The 13,696-nt window shown below is 49.8% G+C and overlaps 4 protein-coding genes across 4 annotated transcripts; 2 read left to right on the top strand and 2 right to left on the bottom strand.

Annotated features, from left to right (window-relative positions):
• Positions 1 to 141: 141 nt before the first annotated feature.
• STEHIDRAFT_99736 (NAD-P-binding protein) lies at positions 142 to 1,704 on the top strand. Its single transcript, XM_007305962.1, has 10 exons — positions 142 to 316; positions 388 to 406; positions 465 to 564; positions 619 to 927; positions 1,035 to 1,118; positions 1,186 to 1,194; positions 1,255 to 1,270; positions 1,324 to 1,412; positions 1,478 to 1,532; positions 1,595 to 1,704. Exons 1-10 carry the CDS (start codon positions 268 to 270, stop codon positions 1,618 to 1,620), a joined length of 756 nt encoding a protein of 251 aa, XP_007306024.1. The 5' UTR covers positions 142 to 267; the 3' UTR covers positions 1,621 to 1,704.
• A 2,066-nt stretch (positions 1,705 to 3,770) lies between these two features.
• STEHIDRAFT_60502 (alcohol oxidase) lies at positions 3,771 to 7,073 on the top strand (the record flags this gene model as incomplete). Its single annotated transcript, XM_007305697.1, has 24 exons — positions 3,771 to 3,808; positions 3,865 to 3,878; positions 3,937 to 3,965; positions 4,019 to 4,052; positions 4,108 to 4,183; positions 4,238 to 4,309; positions 4,363 to 4,392; positions 4,452 to 4,495; positions 4,554 to 4,609; positions 4,672 to 4,810; positions 4,870 to 4,881; positions 4,937 to 5,017; positions 5,067 to 5,221; positions 5,279 to 5,328; positions 5,394 to 5,480; positions 5,546 to 5,580; positions 5,640 to 5,710; positions 5,772 to 5,938; positions 5,994 to 6,062; positions 6,123 to 6,289; positions 6,352 to 6,621; positions 6,679 to 6,773; positions 6,829 to 6,907; positions 6,988 to 7,073. 24 exons carry the CDS (start codon positions 3,771 to 3,773, stop codon positions 7,071 to 7,073), a joined length of 1,956 nt encoding a protein of 651 aa, XP_007305759.1.
• A 383-nt stretch (positions 7,074 to 7,456) lies between these two features.
• On the bottom strand, positions 7,457 to 9,091 carry STEHIDRAFT_112402 (uncharacterized protein; the record flags this gene model as incomplete). Its single annotated transcript, XM_007305963.1, has 5 exons — positions 7,457 to 7,692; positions 7,762 to 8,283; positions 8,357 to 8,794; positions 8,841 to 8,953; positions 8,994 to 9,091. 5 exons carry the CDS (start codon positions 9,089 to 9,091, stop codon positions 7,457 to 7,459), a joined length of 1,407 nt encoding a protein of 468 aa, XP_007306025.1.
• A 1,912-nt stretch (positions 9,092 to 11,003) lies between these two features.
• On the bottom strand, positions 11,004 to 12,616 carry STEHIDRAFT_158574 (uncharacterized protein; the record flags this gene model as incomplete). The annotated part of the gene is made up of 5 exons (XM_007305964.1): positions 11,004 to 11,227; positions 11,303 to 11,797; positions 11,872 to 12,315; positions 12,371 to 12,418; positions 12,508 to 12,616. The coding sequence occupies 5 exons, from the start codon at positions 12,614 to 12,616 to the stop codon at positions 11,004 to 11,006; spliced, it is 1,320 nt and encodes a 439-aa protein (XP_007306026.1).
• Positions 12,617 to 13,696: the final 1,080 nt, after the last annotated feature.

Raw genomic sequence — 13,696 nt, forward strand, 5'->3', positions numbered from 1 at the left:
TGAGTAGAATATGTTTACCAATTGTCTCTGTCGTGCTCTTGGTGTGCATCAGTCAGACTTCAGACGCATTCGGAAGTACGATGACTGATCATGTACCGATGCCGGTGTGAGCTGCGATGACGCAAGTCGAGAGCTCTTGGTGGTTATTCGGGTTGGCTTATATAGAGACAGTTGTCTCTGGATGTTTACAATATCTTCGCACATAAGACTGGACAAGCCTATTTGGTTTCATCTTCGCTACTCATTCTAGGCTAAACAGCAACAAATATGGTCGCTCGCCCGCTTTTCGTTGTAGCTGGTGTAGGCGCCGGGCACGGTGAGCCCTACTCTTTGTGCACGCGTTCTCATGAAGGCAAAGTTCTGACTGGATGGTATCTATGACTATAGGGACAGGCGCTGCTTCCGCGTATGCTTATTCATCTCCAGCCCTAGGTGCTTGAGATATACGGCTGACATGGCTCTAGCCGCGTGTTTTCTAAGGCGGGGTATCGCGTCGCTTTGATCGCGCGGAACGCCGATAGCTTGAACGAGTTTGCCAGTGAACTTAACTCTCAAGGCGGCGAGGTACAAAATCTCGTTCATAAGGTCGTCTTTTGTACTGATCCCCACGTTCTCTAGGTTGCTGCCTTTCCTATCAAAGAGTACGGGTACAAGGATATCCACTCCGCTTTTGAGGCCATCAAGAAACAATGGCCTGATTCTGAGATCCGTGCAGCGCTCTGGAACGCAGGCTATGGAGCTTGGAAACCATTCCTGGAGCTCACGGAGGAAGAGGTCACAGAATCAGTCAAGACAAACGTGACAGCGGCATTTTCGTTTTCTCGCGAGGTCATTCTCGCTTTCAAACAGCTCCCCTTGAATGAGCTTGGGAAGCGTGGAACTCTGCTGTTTACCGGGGCAACGGCTTCGCTGAGAGGTAACACTACGGTGGGTACTTGGTCTTCTCGAAGTCTCTGCGCATCGGAGTCGTATCTTCCTTCCAAAATAACCCGTGGCTTATCCGAACCTCTTCGATTGTATTTATCCTCATGCAGACGTCTGGCTTCGCTGCTGGAAAGTTTGGAGAGCGCGCGTTGTCGCAGAGTTTAGCGAAGGAGTTTGGGAAGGACAACATCCACGTGAGTGTCGTCGCTCCCGTATAATTCGTGAACATTGTCTGACAGGCCCATCTGCTCTCGCAATTAGGTTGCTCATGTGAGTATCAAGCTAATGTCCTTCCTTTCATGCTTCTGACGGATGTGCACGACGACATAGGCCATAATTGATGGAGGTCAGTTCAAGTTTCTTGCAGGTGATGCGGCGTTCTCACTGCGCAACCTACAGGTATTCTCACCGAGCGTAGCCGATCCCGACATGGGGAGGAGTGGGAGTCCAATCCCGACGTTAGACTGGACCCTGAGAGCATCGCTAAGGTTAGACATATGTTCTCGCCTTTTGACTGCTGTTACTCTTGGCTCTACTCACACTGGATTGGCAGTCCTATCTTTACCTCACGAATCAGGATAGGTCAGCATGGACGTGGGAGCTTGATCGTGAGTGTATCCCTCTCTTCGACGCGTGAAGAAGTCATCGCTCAACTTTTCGTTTGCGATAGTCCGTCCTGCCCACGAGAAATGGTAGACGCAAGGTTTGAATGTCGGATGTTGTGTAAACCCTTCTGTAAAGTACTGAAGCATAGATTATGAAGAGCCTCGACAATACATTGTATCTGCTTGTATATGAATGTCCGGTTTTTGAGATAGTGACTCAAAGCTGTCCTGCAAAGAAATTGAGCATTGGCTTGAGGAACGCCACACGATGTGGCCAGACATCGTTCAAAAAAAATTACGTCATGCCACGAGAGCGGTCGATGACTCGACCAATCGCAGGCGCTCGGTCCTTCCACCTTGCCTCGATCGTCCTCTCGTCTGCTATCTAGCCATGGGTTGTAGCGGAGACCTCGAATAGCAGGTATACTGATTGTGCGTCTATCTCTTTTTTGCAATCACTGTAACACCAATATCACTTGTAATGAGCGAAGACAGTGCAAAGACAATGTCTAAAACACGCTCCCCAAATAAGCTCCCACCAAGTTCATGCATCTCGTGATAAACTTGACGGATCCTGCACTCTTGTTATGGAGTACGTGTGGATCATTTATAGAGGTCGGTTCTCTGTGATGTGCGCCCACCGCTAGAGATAGATAAACGGCGGAATGTTTATGCTGCGTGCTCTCCTCATCGCTTCTTCAGATTTTTGCCCCAGAATTTAGTATCAAATATCAGGCAGTATTTCTTTCCATGCGACTTGCTCAAAATTCTTGTCTCTGCACGCAGGCAAGTGTTGCTTGACGGCTGCGTTTTTTCTGCTTTTCTGCTCCCCAAGCGAATGCTGTCTATGGCCGCGCTCAACCAATGACTCTCGTTAAAGTCTCTGCATGGGGCTAGAAAGGAAACTTACTCTACGCTCGTCATGGGTCGCCTGACGTTCTCCAAAAGACCCAGCGTTCAAGACATGTCCGCGTCCTCGGACTCTCCAGGGAGTCAAGAGACTCTTTTAGTGCAGTCACTTGTCATAAACAAGCGCTTAACTTCCCTTCTCTTTTGCCCGTGACTGGGGTGGATACGCAAACCACCAGGGCACAAGAGGTCAAGCGACCTGCTGTTTCAATTATACGGGCTTGTTCGTGTGTTTTCGGGAAGAAGAACGCAAGTCTGCGTAGGCGAAGCGGCAGGCAGTTGGCTGGTCAGTTGCGCCCAATCCAAACTTTACCTCTCTAATACACCGGCATTCCCAAGCTTCGCAGGTTTATAGCGTTCGTTTGTCCTCCGGAAGAATTGTTTGCCTATCTGTGAAGGAGCTATCCCCATCCTGCGAAACCAGTGCGACACGTTACCCCTCTACTCTCAACTGCAGGTCAGAGATCATCATCAGGAGGGAAAATCCTGACACCGATAATTTGTCAAAAGCCAAGCGATATACCCCGCATTGGCCCTGGAAGGCTATTACCCCACACTTTGATCTGAAGTCACCCGGAAGGCGGGAAGCCATACCAGATGCCCCTTTGAGTGAAGCGCGAGCGGTGTGACCCAATAGGGGCTGGCGTTGTCCACACTCCAAATATGGACACAATTACATTCTCGGACGGGTCATGGAGAAGCTGCACAGAAATGCTATGCAATGCTCTTGTTGGGCTCTACGCCACTGCGAGCAGCATAGCGCTCTTCACGTACCCACGGAACATTTGAGCCCGTCTCAGCCGAAATTCCATTCACTTGATCATTCTGATCTCTCATGCCGAGGTCTCCTGCGCAACTTCACCTTGGGACCCACCGTCCTATGACTTCATCTCGGCAGTCCTCAATATTGATAGTTTTGTTACAGCTAACCATTTCTCTTTCATGACTCTCGACTGACAACTTTGGGAGTAGAGGCTGAGGGATCTTCCTGGACCGTCTTTGAAGAGGCGGGCCTCATGATGATAATTCTCGTCAACGGGAGCCCGCTAGAATCTGGCACGAACCAATCCAGAATCTTACCAGGAAGAAGACGATAGGAGCACCACAGTCACGTTCAAGACCATCCCCTCCTGGTTTCTGTCCTAGAACAACCCCATGACGAAAGGGAGTGGGTCAGGTCTCCGGTTCTCTCGCGAGCACTCTTACATGATTGGCTCAGCACAGTACTTTCCTCTCTCATAAATACCCTCGTCCAAGGATAGGTCAGACGCATACCCCCCTGACCTCCACTCAGAACTCTACCTCATTTCGTACTCTCACCACCCAAACAACATGGTCCACCCTCAGGAAGTCGATGTCATCGTAGCTGGGTACGTTCATCGCTCTCCTACCTTCGAGTCTCCCCTCTGAACTACTTCTCTCGTAGTGGCGGTCCTGCAGGTTCGTCTACTAGACCTTTCTCGGAGATAAATTATGTTCTAAGCTGCCCGAATTGCAGGATGTGTTGTTGCTGGACGAATGGCCTATGTTCGTCTGCGCCTTTACTTCACATGCTCGTCGCACTGACTCTCCCTCTGTAGGCCGACCCAAACCTCAAGGTCATGCTCATTGAAGGTGGGCCATCGCGCTATTTGATTATGTTGTATATTCGTACTCAAATCACTATTAGGCGGCATGAACAACCGCGATGACCCGTGGGTATATAGGCCTGGTATCTATGTGAGGAACATGCAACGCGACGGAATGTGCGTACTCTCCAATGTCCTTATCTTGGTGACTGCTGACCCCTTTGGTGGCAGCAATGACAAAGCGACCTTCTACACCGACACCATGGAGTCATCCTACATGAGGGGCCGCCGTAGTATCGTGCCGTAAGCCCCACTTACCAACCTCATTAGACCGCTGCTGATCCGTCATCTTCCAGCTGTGCCAACATTCTCGGTGGTGGAAGCAGGTAGAATTCCTTCCATTGTTTTCCCTCATCGTCGAGTTCCCCGTTAATTCTTTCTTCAGCATCAACTTCCAGATGTACACAAGGGCTTCGGCGTCCGACTGGGGTCAGTGTGCTACCGTGTCTGTGACTTCACTTTCAGTTCTCACGATTTGATCGTCCAGATGACTTCAAGACCGAAGGATGGAGTTATGAGGATCTCCTTCCTCTGATGAAGCGGGTAAATGTTCCTCCGGCTACCTCCTTTCTCTCGACGCTGATGTCTTCGACCTTGACTCTCAGCTCGAGAACTACCAGAAGCCCGTCAACAATGACACGCACGGTTACGACGGCCCCATCGCCATCAGTAACGGTGGCTGCATCTCCGCACTTGCTCAAGATTTCCTTCGTGCGTCCGACGCTATCGGTATTCCCTACAGCGGTAAGTTTTCGTCTCGATATGACGTCGTAACTATCTCTGAAAATATATTTTCGATCCAGATGATATCCAGGGTATCTCTACCGTCTTTGCCGCTCAATTTCGGTATTTGCTTACCTTCTCCGTTAGACTGTAAAACCGCAAACGCCTCCGAAATCTGGGCCAAGTATATCAACAGACATACCGGAAGGCGAAGTGACGCCGCTACTGGTAATATTTTTTTCTTGATATATTTTCTCTCTCTAACATCTGTGTATAGCCTATGTTCACAGCGTCATGGATGTCCAGACGAATCTCTACCTTCGAACCAATGCTCGCGTCAACCGCGTCATCTTCGAGGGCGACAAGGCTGTGGGTGTAGCCTACGTTCCTTCGCGCAACCGTGCCCACGGTGGTAAATTGATTGAGACCATAGTAAGCTTTCTCCTTCTTGAGTTCTCATTGGGCCATTTTTGACGAGGTGATCCGTAGGTGAGGGCAAACAAGTGTGTCGTCCTTAGCTCCGGTACTCTCGGTACTCCGTCAGTTATTTTCATCTTTTCCCTACCCCCCATGAACACGAGCTGATGTCGTTTACGATAACTAGGCAAATCCTCGAGCGCTCTGGTGTCGGTAGCTCAGATCTGTTGAAGAAGTTGGATATCAAGGTTGTCAGCGACCTCCCTGGTGTAGGGTATGGTCCTGTTCATCTTCACTTCTTTCATTGTTCGTGCGCTAATCCTCCGTCTATCACTCTAGCGAGCAATACCAGGATCATTACACAACCCTCTCTGGTATGTCTCAGCGAAGTCACGGTTTTCGTGTGGCTGACTGTATCTCACAATGAATTTAGTTTACCGTGTGTCCGAGGAAAGCTTCACATTGGATGACTTCTTGCGTGGTGACAAAGAAGCGCGAAGAGAGGTGTGTTCACATCTACTCTCCTTTTTTTCCCCCATAAATCCTGTTAACATATGCCCCGCAGTTGTTCCAAGAGTGGGAGGTTTCTCCTGAGAAAGCCCGCCTCTCTTCGAACGCCATCGATGCCGGCTTCAAGATCCGCCCAAGCGAGGAGGAACTGAAAGAGATGGGCCCCGAGTTCAACGCCCTGTGGGACAGGTACTTCAAGGATAAACCCGACAAGCCCGTCATGTATGCCTTCCGCTCGACTTAATGAGCATCAAGAACTAATCACATTACTATTTAGGTTCGGCTCGATCGTCTCGGGTGCCTATGCCGACCACGCCCTCCTTCCACCGGGCAAGTATATCACTATGTATGTACCACTATGTTGCTCCCTCCGCGTTTATGAGCACCTAACACTTCTATCCCACAGGTTCCAATACCTGGAGTACCCTGCTAGCCGTGGCAGGATCCATATCACCTCGCAGAGCCCATACGTCGAGCCTACCTTCGACAGTGGTTTTATGAACAACAAGGCCGACTTCGCGCCCATCCGCTGGTGCTACAAGAGGACCCGCGAGATTGCGAGGCGTATGGATGGTGCGTGCCGTCTTTCTTCCTCTGGTCGTTAACGCTCCTTACCTGATTTGTGTTGTATATAGCCTTCCGCGGCGAGCTCACCTCGCATCATCCACACTTCCACCCTGCCTCCCCGGCCGCATGCAGGGATATTGATATCCAGACCGCGAAGAAGATCCTCCCTGATGGATTTACCGTCGGCATTCACATGGGTACCTGGCATCGCCCCGGAGAGCCCTTCGACCCCTCGAAGGTTCACGAGGACATCAAATACACGAAGGAGGATGATCAGGCTATAGACGACTGGATCGCGGACCATGTTGAGACTACATGGCACAGTCTGGGAACGTGCGGTACGTCTGATAGTTTACTTTTTGGATGGAGTTTGACTTACTGGTGACGATACGTAGCGATGAAGCCCAGGGAACAGGGTGGCGTTGTTGACTCTAGGCTTAACGTCTTTGGCACCAAGAACCTGAAGGTCTGCGACTTGTCGATCTGCCCGGTACGTCTGCCTTTGCCCATCTGTATGACCATTATTTAGTTCACACGCATTTCAGGACAACCTCGGCACGAACACTTACTCCTCCGCTTTGCTCGTCGGCGAGAAGGGCGCTAGCTTGTTGGCCGAAGATTTGGGTACGCCTCGGGCCGCTTTCTACTGTTATCCGTCTGTATCACTTGCATTCGCTCATATTTGTTCACCCTCGCATAAACAGGCCTGAAGATCAAGACGCCTCACGCCGCTGTCCCTCACGCCCCTGTGCCGACTGGCAAGCCTGGCACCCAGTTGCACAGGCGTTGAGTGACTGAGCCCGACGTTCATCGGTCTGCGTGCTGTATGATCGTCTTGTGTCAATGACATTGTCCTCGCCTATTTTTCCTATCGTCATTTTGCTCGCGGTCCCTTACCACTATCCATGTTTTGTATGATTCCACTGTACGACCGTGTACGATGCGATAACCGCTGAAGTTGGAAGTTGTATGTACGTTCTCGTTTTGTCCGATATGTACTCGTAGTCTTTTGCTCGAATTTCATTGTCATGTGGAGTATCAGTCGATATGTGTCGACAGTTGTCGACAGTCCCGGACATTTCCAGCAAATAAGGGTTCGAAGAGTTGGATTGATATAGGTTCATGGGATATGTGAATGTAATGAGTACGGTGTACGGGAACAAGTCTATGACTTCATGCAGTCGCGTAACTGGGAGGAGGCCCGGGCATGAATGGGATCTCCTGGTCAACAAATGCGGAAATATCAATGATGTTATCTCCTGAGACCTCATTTTGGGATGGGAGCGACGGGAGCGAAGTATGCCGGGAGTGCGTGATAGGCAGATCTCGAGTATTTGTGGTCCGTTTTGGATCGCTGGGCATAGCAGATGTTGGAGGTAATATGAACGGTGTGATAGTCTCCGACGTGGCTATCGCGTAAGCAGAAAGTGATAAGAGGCCCAATAGGCTGTGAGACAAGCTCAATGTACTTGACATACCTTCATTCACGTTGCTCCTCTGCGCTCCATGGACGAGGAGCATAGGGTCGATTGTCTCCCGTAATACTGTCTTTCGGCGCGCGGCGGACCTTCTTCGCCAAATACAAACTGAAAGAGCCGCCAGAGCAATGATACATAAAATGACAGGCACTACCGAGCCCACGATTGATGTGACGTGCGAATGGTGTACCGACGCAGGTGATGTAGCCGTATTGATGCTCATGCTGGTAGATGAAGCTGATTCGTTCGACTGCGTGGGACTGAGCGAGGGTATATATGCCTTTGACGATTGGACTGTAATGTAGTCGAGGTAAAATTGGTTCGGCTCGCTTGCGGTGATCTCGAGTGTATGTTGTTGCTCTTCTCGGGATAGAGGGAACGTTGCGCTTATGAAGGCAAAGTTTACCCATGCTCCTGGGTGGGGCGTGACGCGTACACCGGTTGGAACACCACCGTCGAGTGTATATGTAGCAACGGGTGCCGTGCTATTTAAGGATATCCCATACACAATGACCGCCCACCCTAGACCACAAAAAATTGAACACGTCAGCATATGCCAGAATAAAGAAGACTTGTGAATGATCAGTGAAAGGACCTGTGAAACTGAAGGACAGTGTGGCGCCTTCCTTCATGGCCCCCTTGGAGCTCGCGTTCATCACGTTATTGTCGTTGAGGTATGGAGTGTTATTAGTCCAGTCTGCTTCCGAGCTGTACTCCAAGTAAGGGCTGGTATCGTCGATGAGGAGTACGGACGCGGGCGAGTTCTTTATTGAAAAATTGGAGGCCGTTTCGATAAGGAAGTAATCGAAAAGAAAGTTGGACGAGTTCGTCTGTGTCAAGATAGTGATTTCGATAGTGTGATTGGTAGTAATTGATAGTGAATCGATGGTGAAGATATTTTGATGAGACAGTGTCACGTCCGCAGTCTCAGACTCGACGGTGTGAAGCGTAGGAATACCATCGTCTAATGCATAAATGATATCTGTGTTGATATTTGATCCATTTATTGCGGCCCACGCAGAAATGGAAGTTCCTACGAGAGGTGAGCGATTAGTATTGAGGCTCACAGAATTACTCACCTAGAAAAGTGTACGTTAAGCTCGACCCATTCATCCCGGATTGTGTTACCGTTCCAAGGTAGGTGGCGCTAGATGCTGGAGACCGTATCAGTCCTGTGGCGACTCGGAGGCACCTGTAGATGTTTAACGACAGATTGCATACATGGGTTGTACACCCAGCCGTCGATTTGTCTTCCGCCAGATTGCGATGGATGTGGTGAATATACTATCGCTGAATCCCTATCATCCACTATGATCGTATAGGTCGACATGAGGGGTCTGACGAATGAGTGACAGGACTAATGTCGGGGAAGATTTCGGTCAGCGGGTGTAGCAAGAGAGCTGGTATTTATCTAGTCGCGTATGAGCCGTTGTTGTCATCCTGGATCAATGGATGACTTCCCGTAGACAAAATGATATGTTTATTCGACACGATCACCGCCCGGAAACGCTCGGAAACAAAGACGGCAGCCACCTGCAGCCAACCAGTGAGCTGCGATCTTCATTTCGGAGCGTTGCCGAACAGCGATCGCGTTGAATCAATCCCAAATAAACATATCTTTTCTCTACGGGAAGTCATCCAATGGGCGTTACATGGAACGTTGATTGCTGGTTTCGTGCGGGTTACCTTGGGGTATGTATATCAGGAATTGTTCGGAATGGAAACTCGAAGCAGATGACGTGAAGCAGGAGGACTCTTTAAAAATGGCTCTGTACAACTCGGCAACCACGCCCTAGTGAAAAAACAGGGTTGGGCCGCTGCAGCCAATCTTTCTTAAGTATATAGATTATAGTATGACTCTGGCGAGCTCTGGCGACAAACCTTACTAGATGCTGAACCTGAAAACATCGGAATTGGTCATTAGGAGGGGCGACAGCAGTAAGATATCATTCAGATCCAGGAAGGCTCAAAGCTGCAAGTGAGATCGACTGGCAGACATGCTCGGCGCACATCGCGGGTCACTTGCGCCCCGCTGCACCCTGTTGCCAACCTGCTGCACCGCTGTCATTGAAGCGTGCGGATCCGTGCACTTCCCCTGACAACCACAGTGGATCAACTTTTGGTAGACTAACATTTAGTTAGGCTCGATAATAAAGATTTCGAAAAGGTGTCACAAGGGATTACCTGTAGTCTCATGAATAAGAGATAAATCCTTGCCGTTGTATATTCGGTTCAATCCCTTTATACAAGGGCAGTTTCGAAACAATGCCGAGCTTCGACGCGCTGGTACAAGTACAGAGTCGTTAAGCAGTTCCATTATAACGGTCGACTCAAAAAGCATCGGTGTAGAGAAGCGAGTATCAAGGACGCGGCGGAAGTCAAGGGGATGAAAAGCAGTCCAACATTCCACGTGCAGCCGGCGCCGAAAGCGCTCCAGTAAGCGCTCAGCATCATCTCGGCAATTCCTTCCTTCCCAAGCTTTGGCCTCAAGGCCTCACCTCGCCACATCTCAACGTCGACCAATTTTACTGCGCCTTTCGAAACGATGCGGAATCGCAAACATCGCGATTTCGCTCCAGCCACAGGCCAGCCGACGGCGCGTGCTCCGGCTCGGGAACTTCCAGAATCTCCCGTGTCCGAGAGTGGCGAGTGGATGGTTGCCTACTGTGGCCCATCCCTCATGCTACCTCATTGGACTAATACCTGGACAGTATATCAAGCAGTATCTATGTCTCAGTCATACTCAAAATATTATGGAGCATATGAGAGGTTGCTTCCCAGAGAAATGTCCAATCGAGGGATGTGATGGGTAATGTCGGGCAGGCTTCTGCCTTTTGGAAGCATTGCTTGCGACTCGAGAGCCTTAGGACCTCATATAAAATGTACTCCATACAAATGGGAGAACAAACAGCTATATTGACTTATTTGGATTACTCTATTGTCACAACTGTATACTTGTAAACATATATTTGCAGTTGGGCCACAGCTGGCCACAGTGACTGTCCTGGAGACAGCCGTGCCGAAGCACGGCCCGTCGGCTGGCCTGTGGCTGGAGCGAAATCGCGAAGCTTGCGTTTCCGCATCATTTCGAAAGGCGCAGTAAGTCAAAAAACGCGATGGCGTGTTCGAAGCGGCATGTACACATATTTATAATGTGATCATTGGTAGGGGTAAAACGGCTAGGGTTTGTGGGTGTCACAGATAAGTATAAACTTGGTGCGGCAAACGAAAGCAAGTCAACGTCATGAAGATGCCGCAGTCGAGTAACTAGGAGGAGGTACAATCCCGAACGGAGAAATATCGATTACACTACTTTCTGGGACGTCGATTCGTGTGGGTGCTGGTGGCGTTGAAGTATGCTGTGACAAGCCTATAGACAGAGCTCGAGTAGCTGTAGTTGGTTTTGGATCGAGGAGCATAGCAGAAGAGGGAGGCAATATGAATGGTGTGATGGTTTCTGAGCTGGCTGCACGAATAAAGAAAAGCCGCATGAGCGATCATGATAGGTTGCGGAAGTAAATACTCGGTATGTATGACTTACCTTCATTCATGTCGCGCTCCTGGGCTCTGTTGACGAGTAACATAGGGTCGATTGTATCTCGTAACGCCTTCTGTCGGCGCACAGAAGATCTTCTTCTCCAAATGCAGACTGAGATGGCGACCGAAGCGATGATACAAAGAGTAGCAGACACTACCGAGCCTGCGATTGCTGCCACATGCGAAGTGTGTGCCGACGCAGCTGATGTGGCTGATTCGTTCGACTGTGTGGTGGCACCAAGGGTAGGTACGTATGCCTTCGATGATTGGACGGTAATATAATCAAGGTAGAAATGGTCGGAAGAATTTGCTGTGATTTCGAGGAAATGTTCTTGTTCGCCTGCATTCAGGGGAAAGACTTCGCTTATGAAAGCAAAATTGAGGGTGGCTCCGGAGTAGGTCGGAACGTGGACACTGTCTGGAGTATGGCCGTCGAGTCTGTAGGTGGCGATAGGCGTTGTATTATCAACGCCTATTCCGTACACGATGATTGCCCAGCCTGTATTCCGAAAACGAAGCGAGACATCATTCGGCGGCCAGACAAACAAGATACAAGATGATCGGTGAACAGACCTGTGAAAGTGAAGGACACAGTAGCGCCTGCTGCCAGGGTACCCGTGGAGCTCCCATTCATCACGAGATTGACTTGCGGCGCATCTAAGGACGGAGTTGTGTTGGTCCAGTCCGCCTGCGAGCTGTAGTTCAAGTAAGGGCTGGTGTCGTCGATGAAGAGAACAGACGTGGGGGAGGTCTCGATTGATGAATTGGAGGGTGCTTCCACGAGGAAGTAATCTAACTCGAAATTGGTGTTGTCTGTCTGCGTCAGGATGGTGATTTCGATGGTGTGGTTTCCACCTGTAAGTGAATCGATTGTGAAGATATTTTGATGACCCAGGACTACGCCTGGAGACCCTGACTCGATGGTGTGGGATGTAGAAGCACTATCGTCCAGAGTGTAAGCGATATCTGTGTTGGGTTTCGAGCCGTTTACTATGGCCCACACAGATATGGAAGTTCCTATGAGGTACTCACAATGAATAAAGTGCAAAAGCCAGATAAAATTTTATCTTACCTAGGAAAGTGTAGGTCAGAGTCGACCCGTTCAATCCGGATCGCGTTACTGTTTCTAGATAAGAATAACTCGCCGCTGGTGACTTCTCAGTGTCGTGCCATCGGTACTGCAAACGGCTGTAATCTCGAAATGCACACCTGTTGTGTGTAACCAGCCATCAAGCTGGCTCCCACTAGAACCAACTGTCTGTGGTGAATATATGATGCCCGGATCCCTGTCATCGACTATGATGGTGTAGGTCGCCATGAGAGGTTTGGGAAACGGGTGGAAATGAGACAACCCAAGGGAGACGTCGCAAAGGGGGTGGAACGAGAGGACCTTAAAAAAACAAAGGTCGAGCCACTAGTCGTTATTTATGTCGACCAAGCACGTCGAATACACAGGGCCTTACGAGAAATATGTTTAGTTTGGGTTTTCCTGGGCTTCCTTGTAATGTCAGTATCATTTAAACTGGCAGCTGACGAAAATGGGACTGAACTGGCACGTCAGGCATATGTCCCATCAGAGTGATTGTGGCGCAGTCATACACGCGAATACACTTGACCATACTGACTGGTATAGTTTTCTACCTTTGTCATATCAGCCCATTGCTCTGACTGTGATTGTCGGCGGGAACACATCTGTTGAACGTCGACAATCATGAATCAGCGCTCTTCCAAGCCCATTTTCCCTTCGCCGTTGCGAGTGGCGGTGACAACTTAGGCTTCTGGAAGTTGAACGCCCTCCTGACGTGACGAAAATCAGAAATACTCTGATCAGGGTCGTCGACCATTCCCACCATCAATGAAGACCCATTCGTCTTTCGAAAGGGCATTGTAACCCAACAAAGAAAAAGTGTCGACTTCCGCGGCCGCAGTTCGTGCATGGAAGATCCTGGTCTATGGCTGGCGGGCCTGGCCGGTTGCGTGCTCTATGTTCGTTGGATGCATCTTGCTCTGCAGCACTCTTTACTTTGGATATATGATGTCCTGTGAATTCCTTCCTGCCAATAGCGGTGAGATGATGTGGCCACCCGTGATAACAACGGTATTGCGATCTGGACTCCAAATTATTGTACATAACGACAAGATAGCCTCGGACATACTAATAGCGTGGAGCGAAAATTTCATCGCTTTGCAGCCGTTAAAGAAATCGTAGTCGCTTTTCTCCTCCGTTCCATTCAGGATTTCTGTTTAGCTTTGGAGCTGAACAAATAAGGCCACGCGCATTCCCGCGCGGTACTGAATGCTTCGGAGCAAAGAGCGCTCGGGCGAACCCCGTTGGGGCCTCAGTGTGAAGGAAACTTCCGACTTCAGTTTCTGATCGAGTCTCTCAACTGTTGAGAGC

The sequence above is a fragment of the Stereum hirsutum genome, assembly GCF_000264905.1.
Source record: "Stereum hirsutum FP-91666 SS1 unplaced genomic scaffold STEHIscaffold_10, whole genome shotgun sequence".
Classification (NCBI taxonomy): Eukaryota; Fungi; Basidiomycota; class Agaricomycetes; order Russulales; family Stereaceae; genus Stereum; species Stereum hirsutum.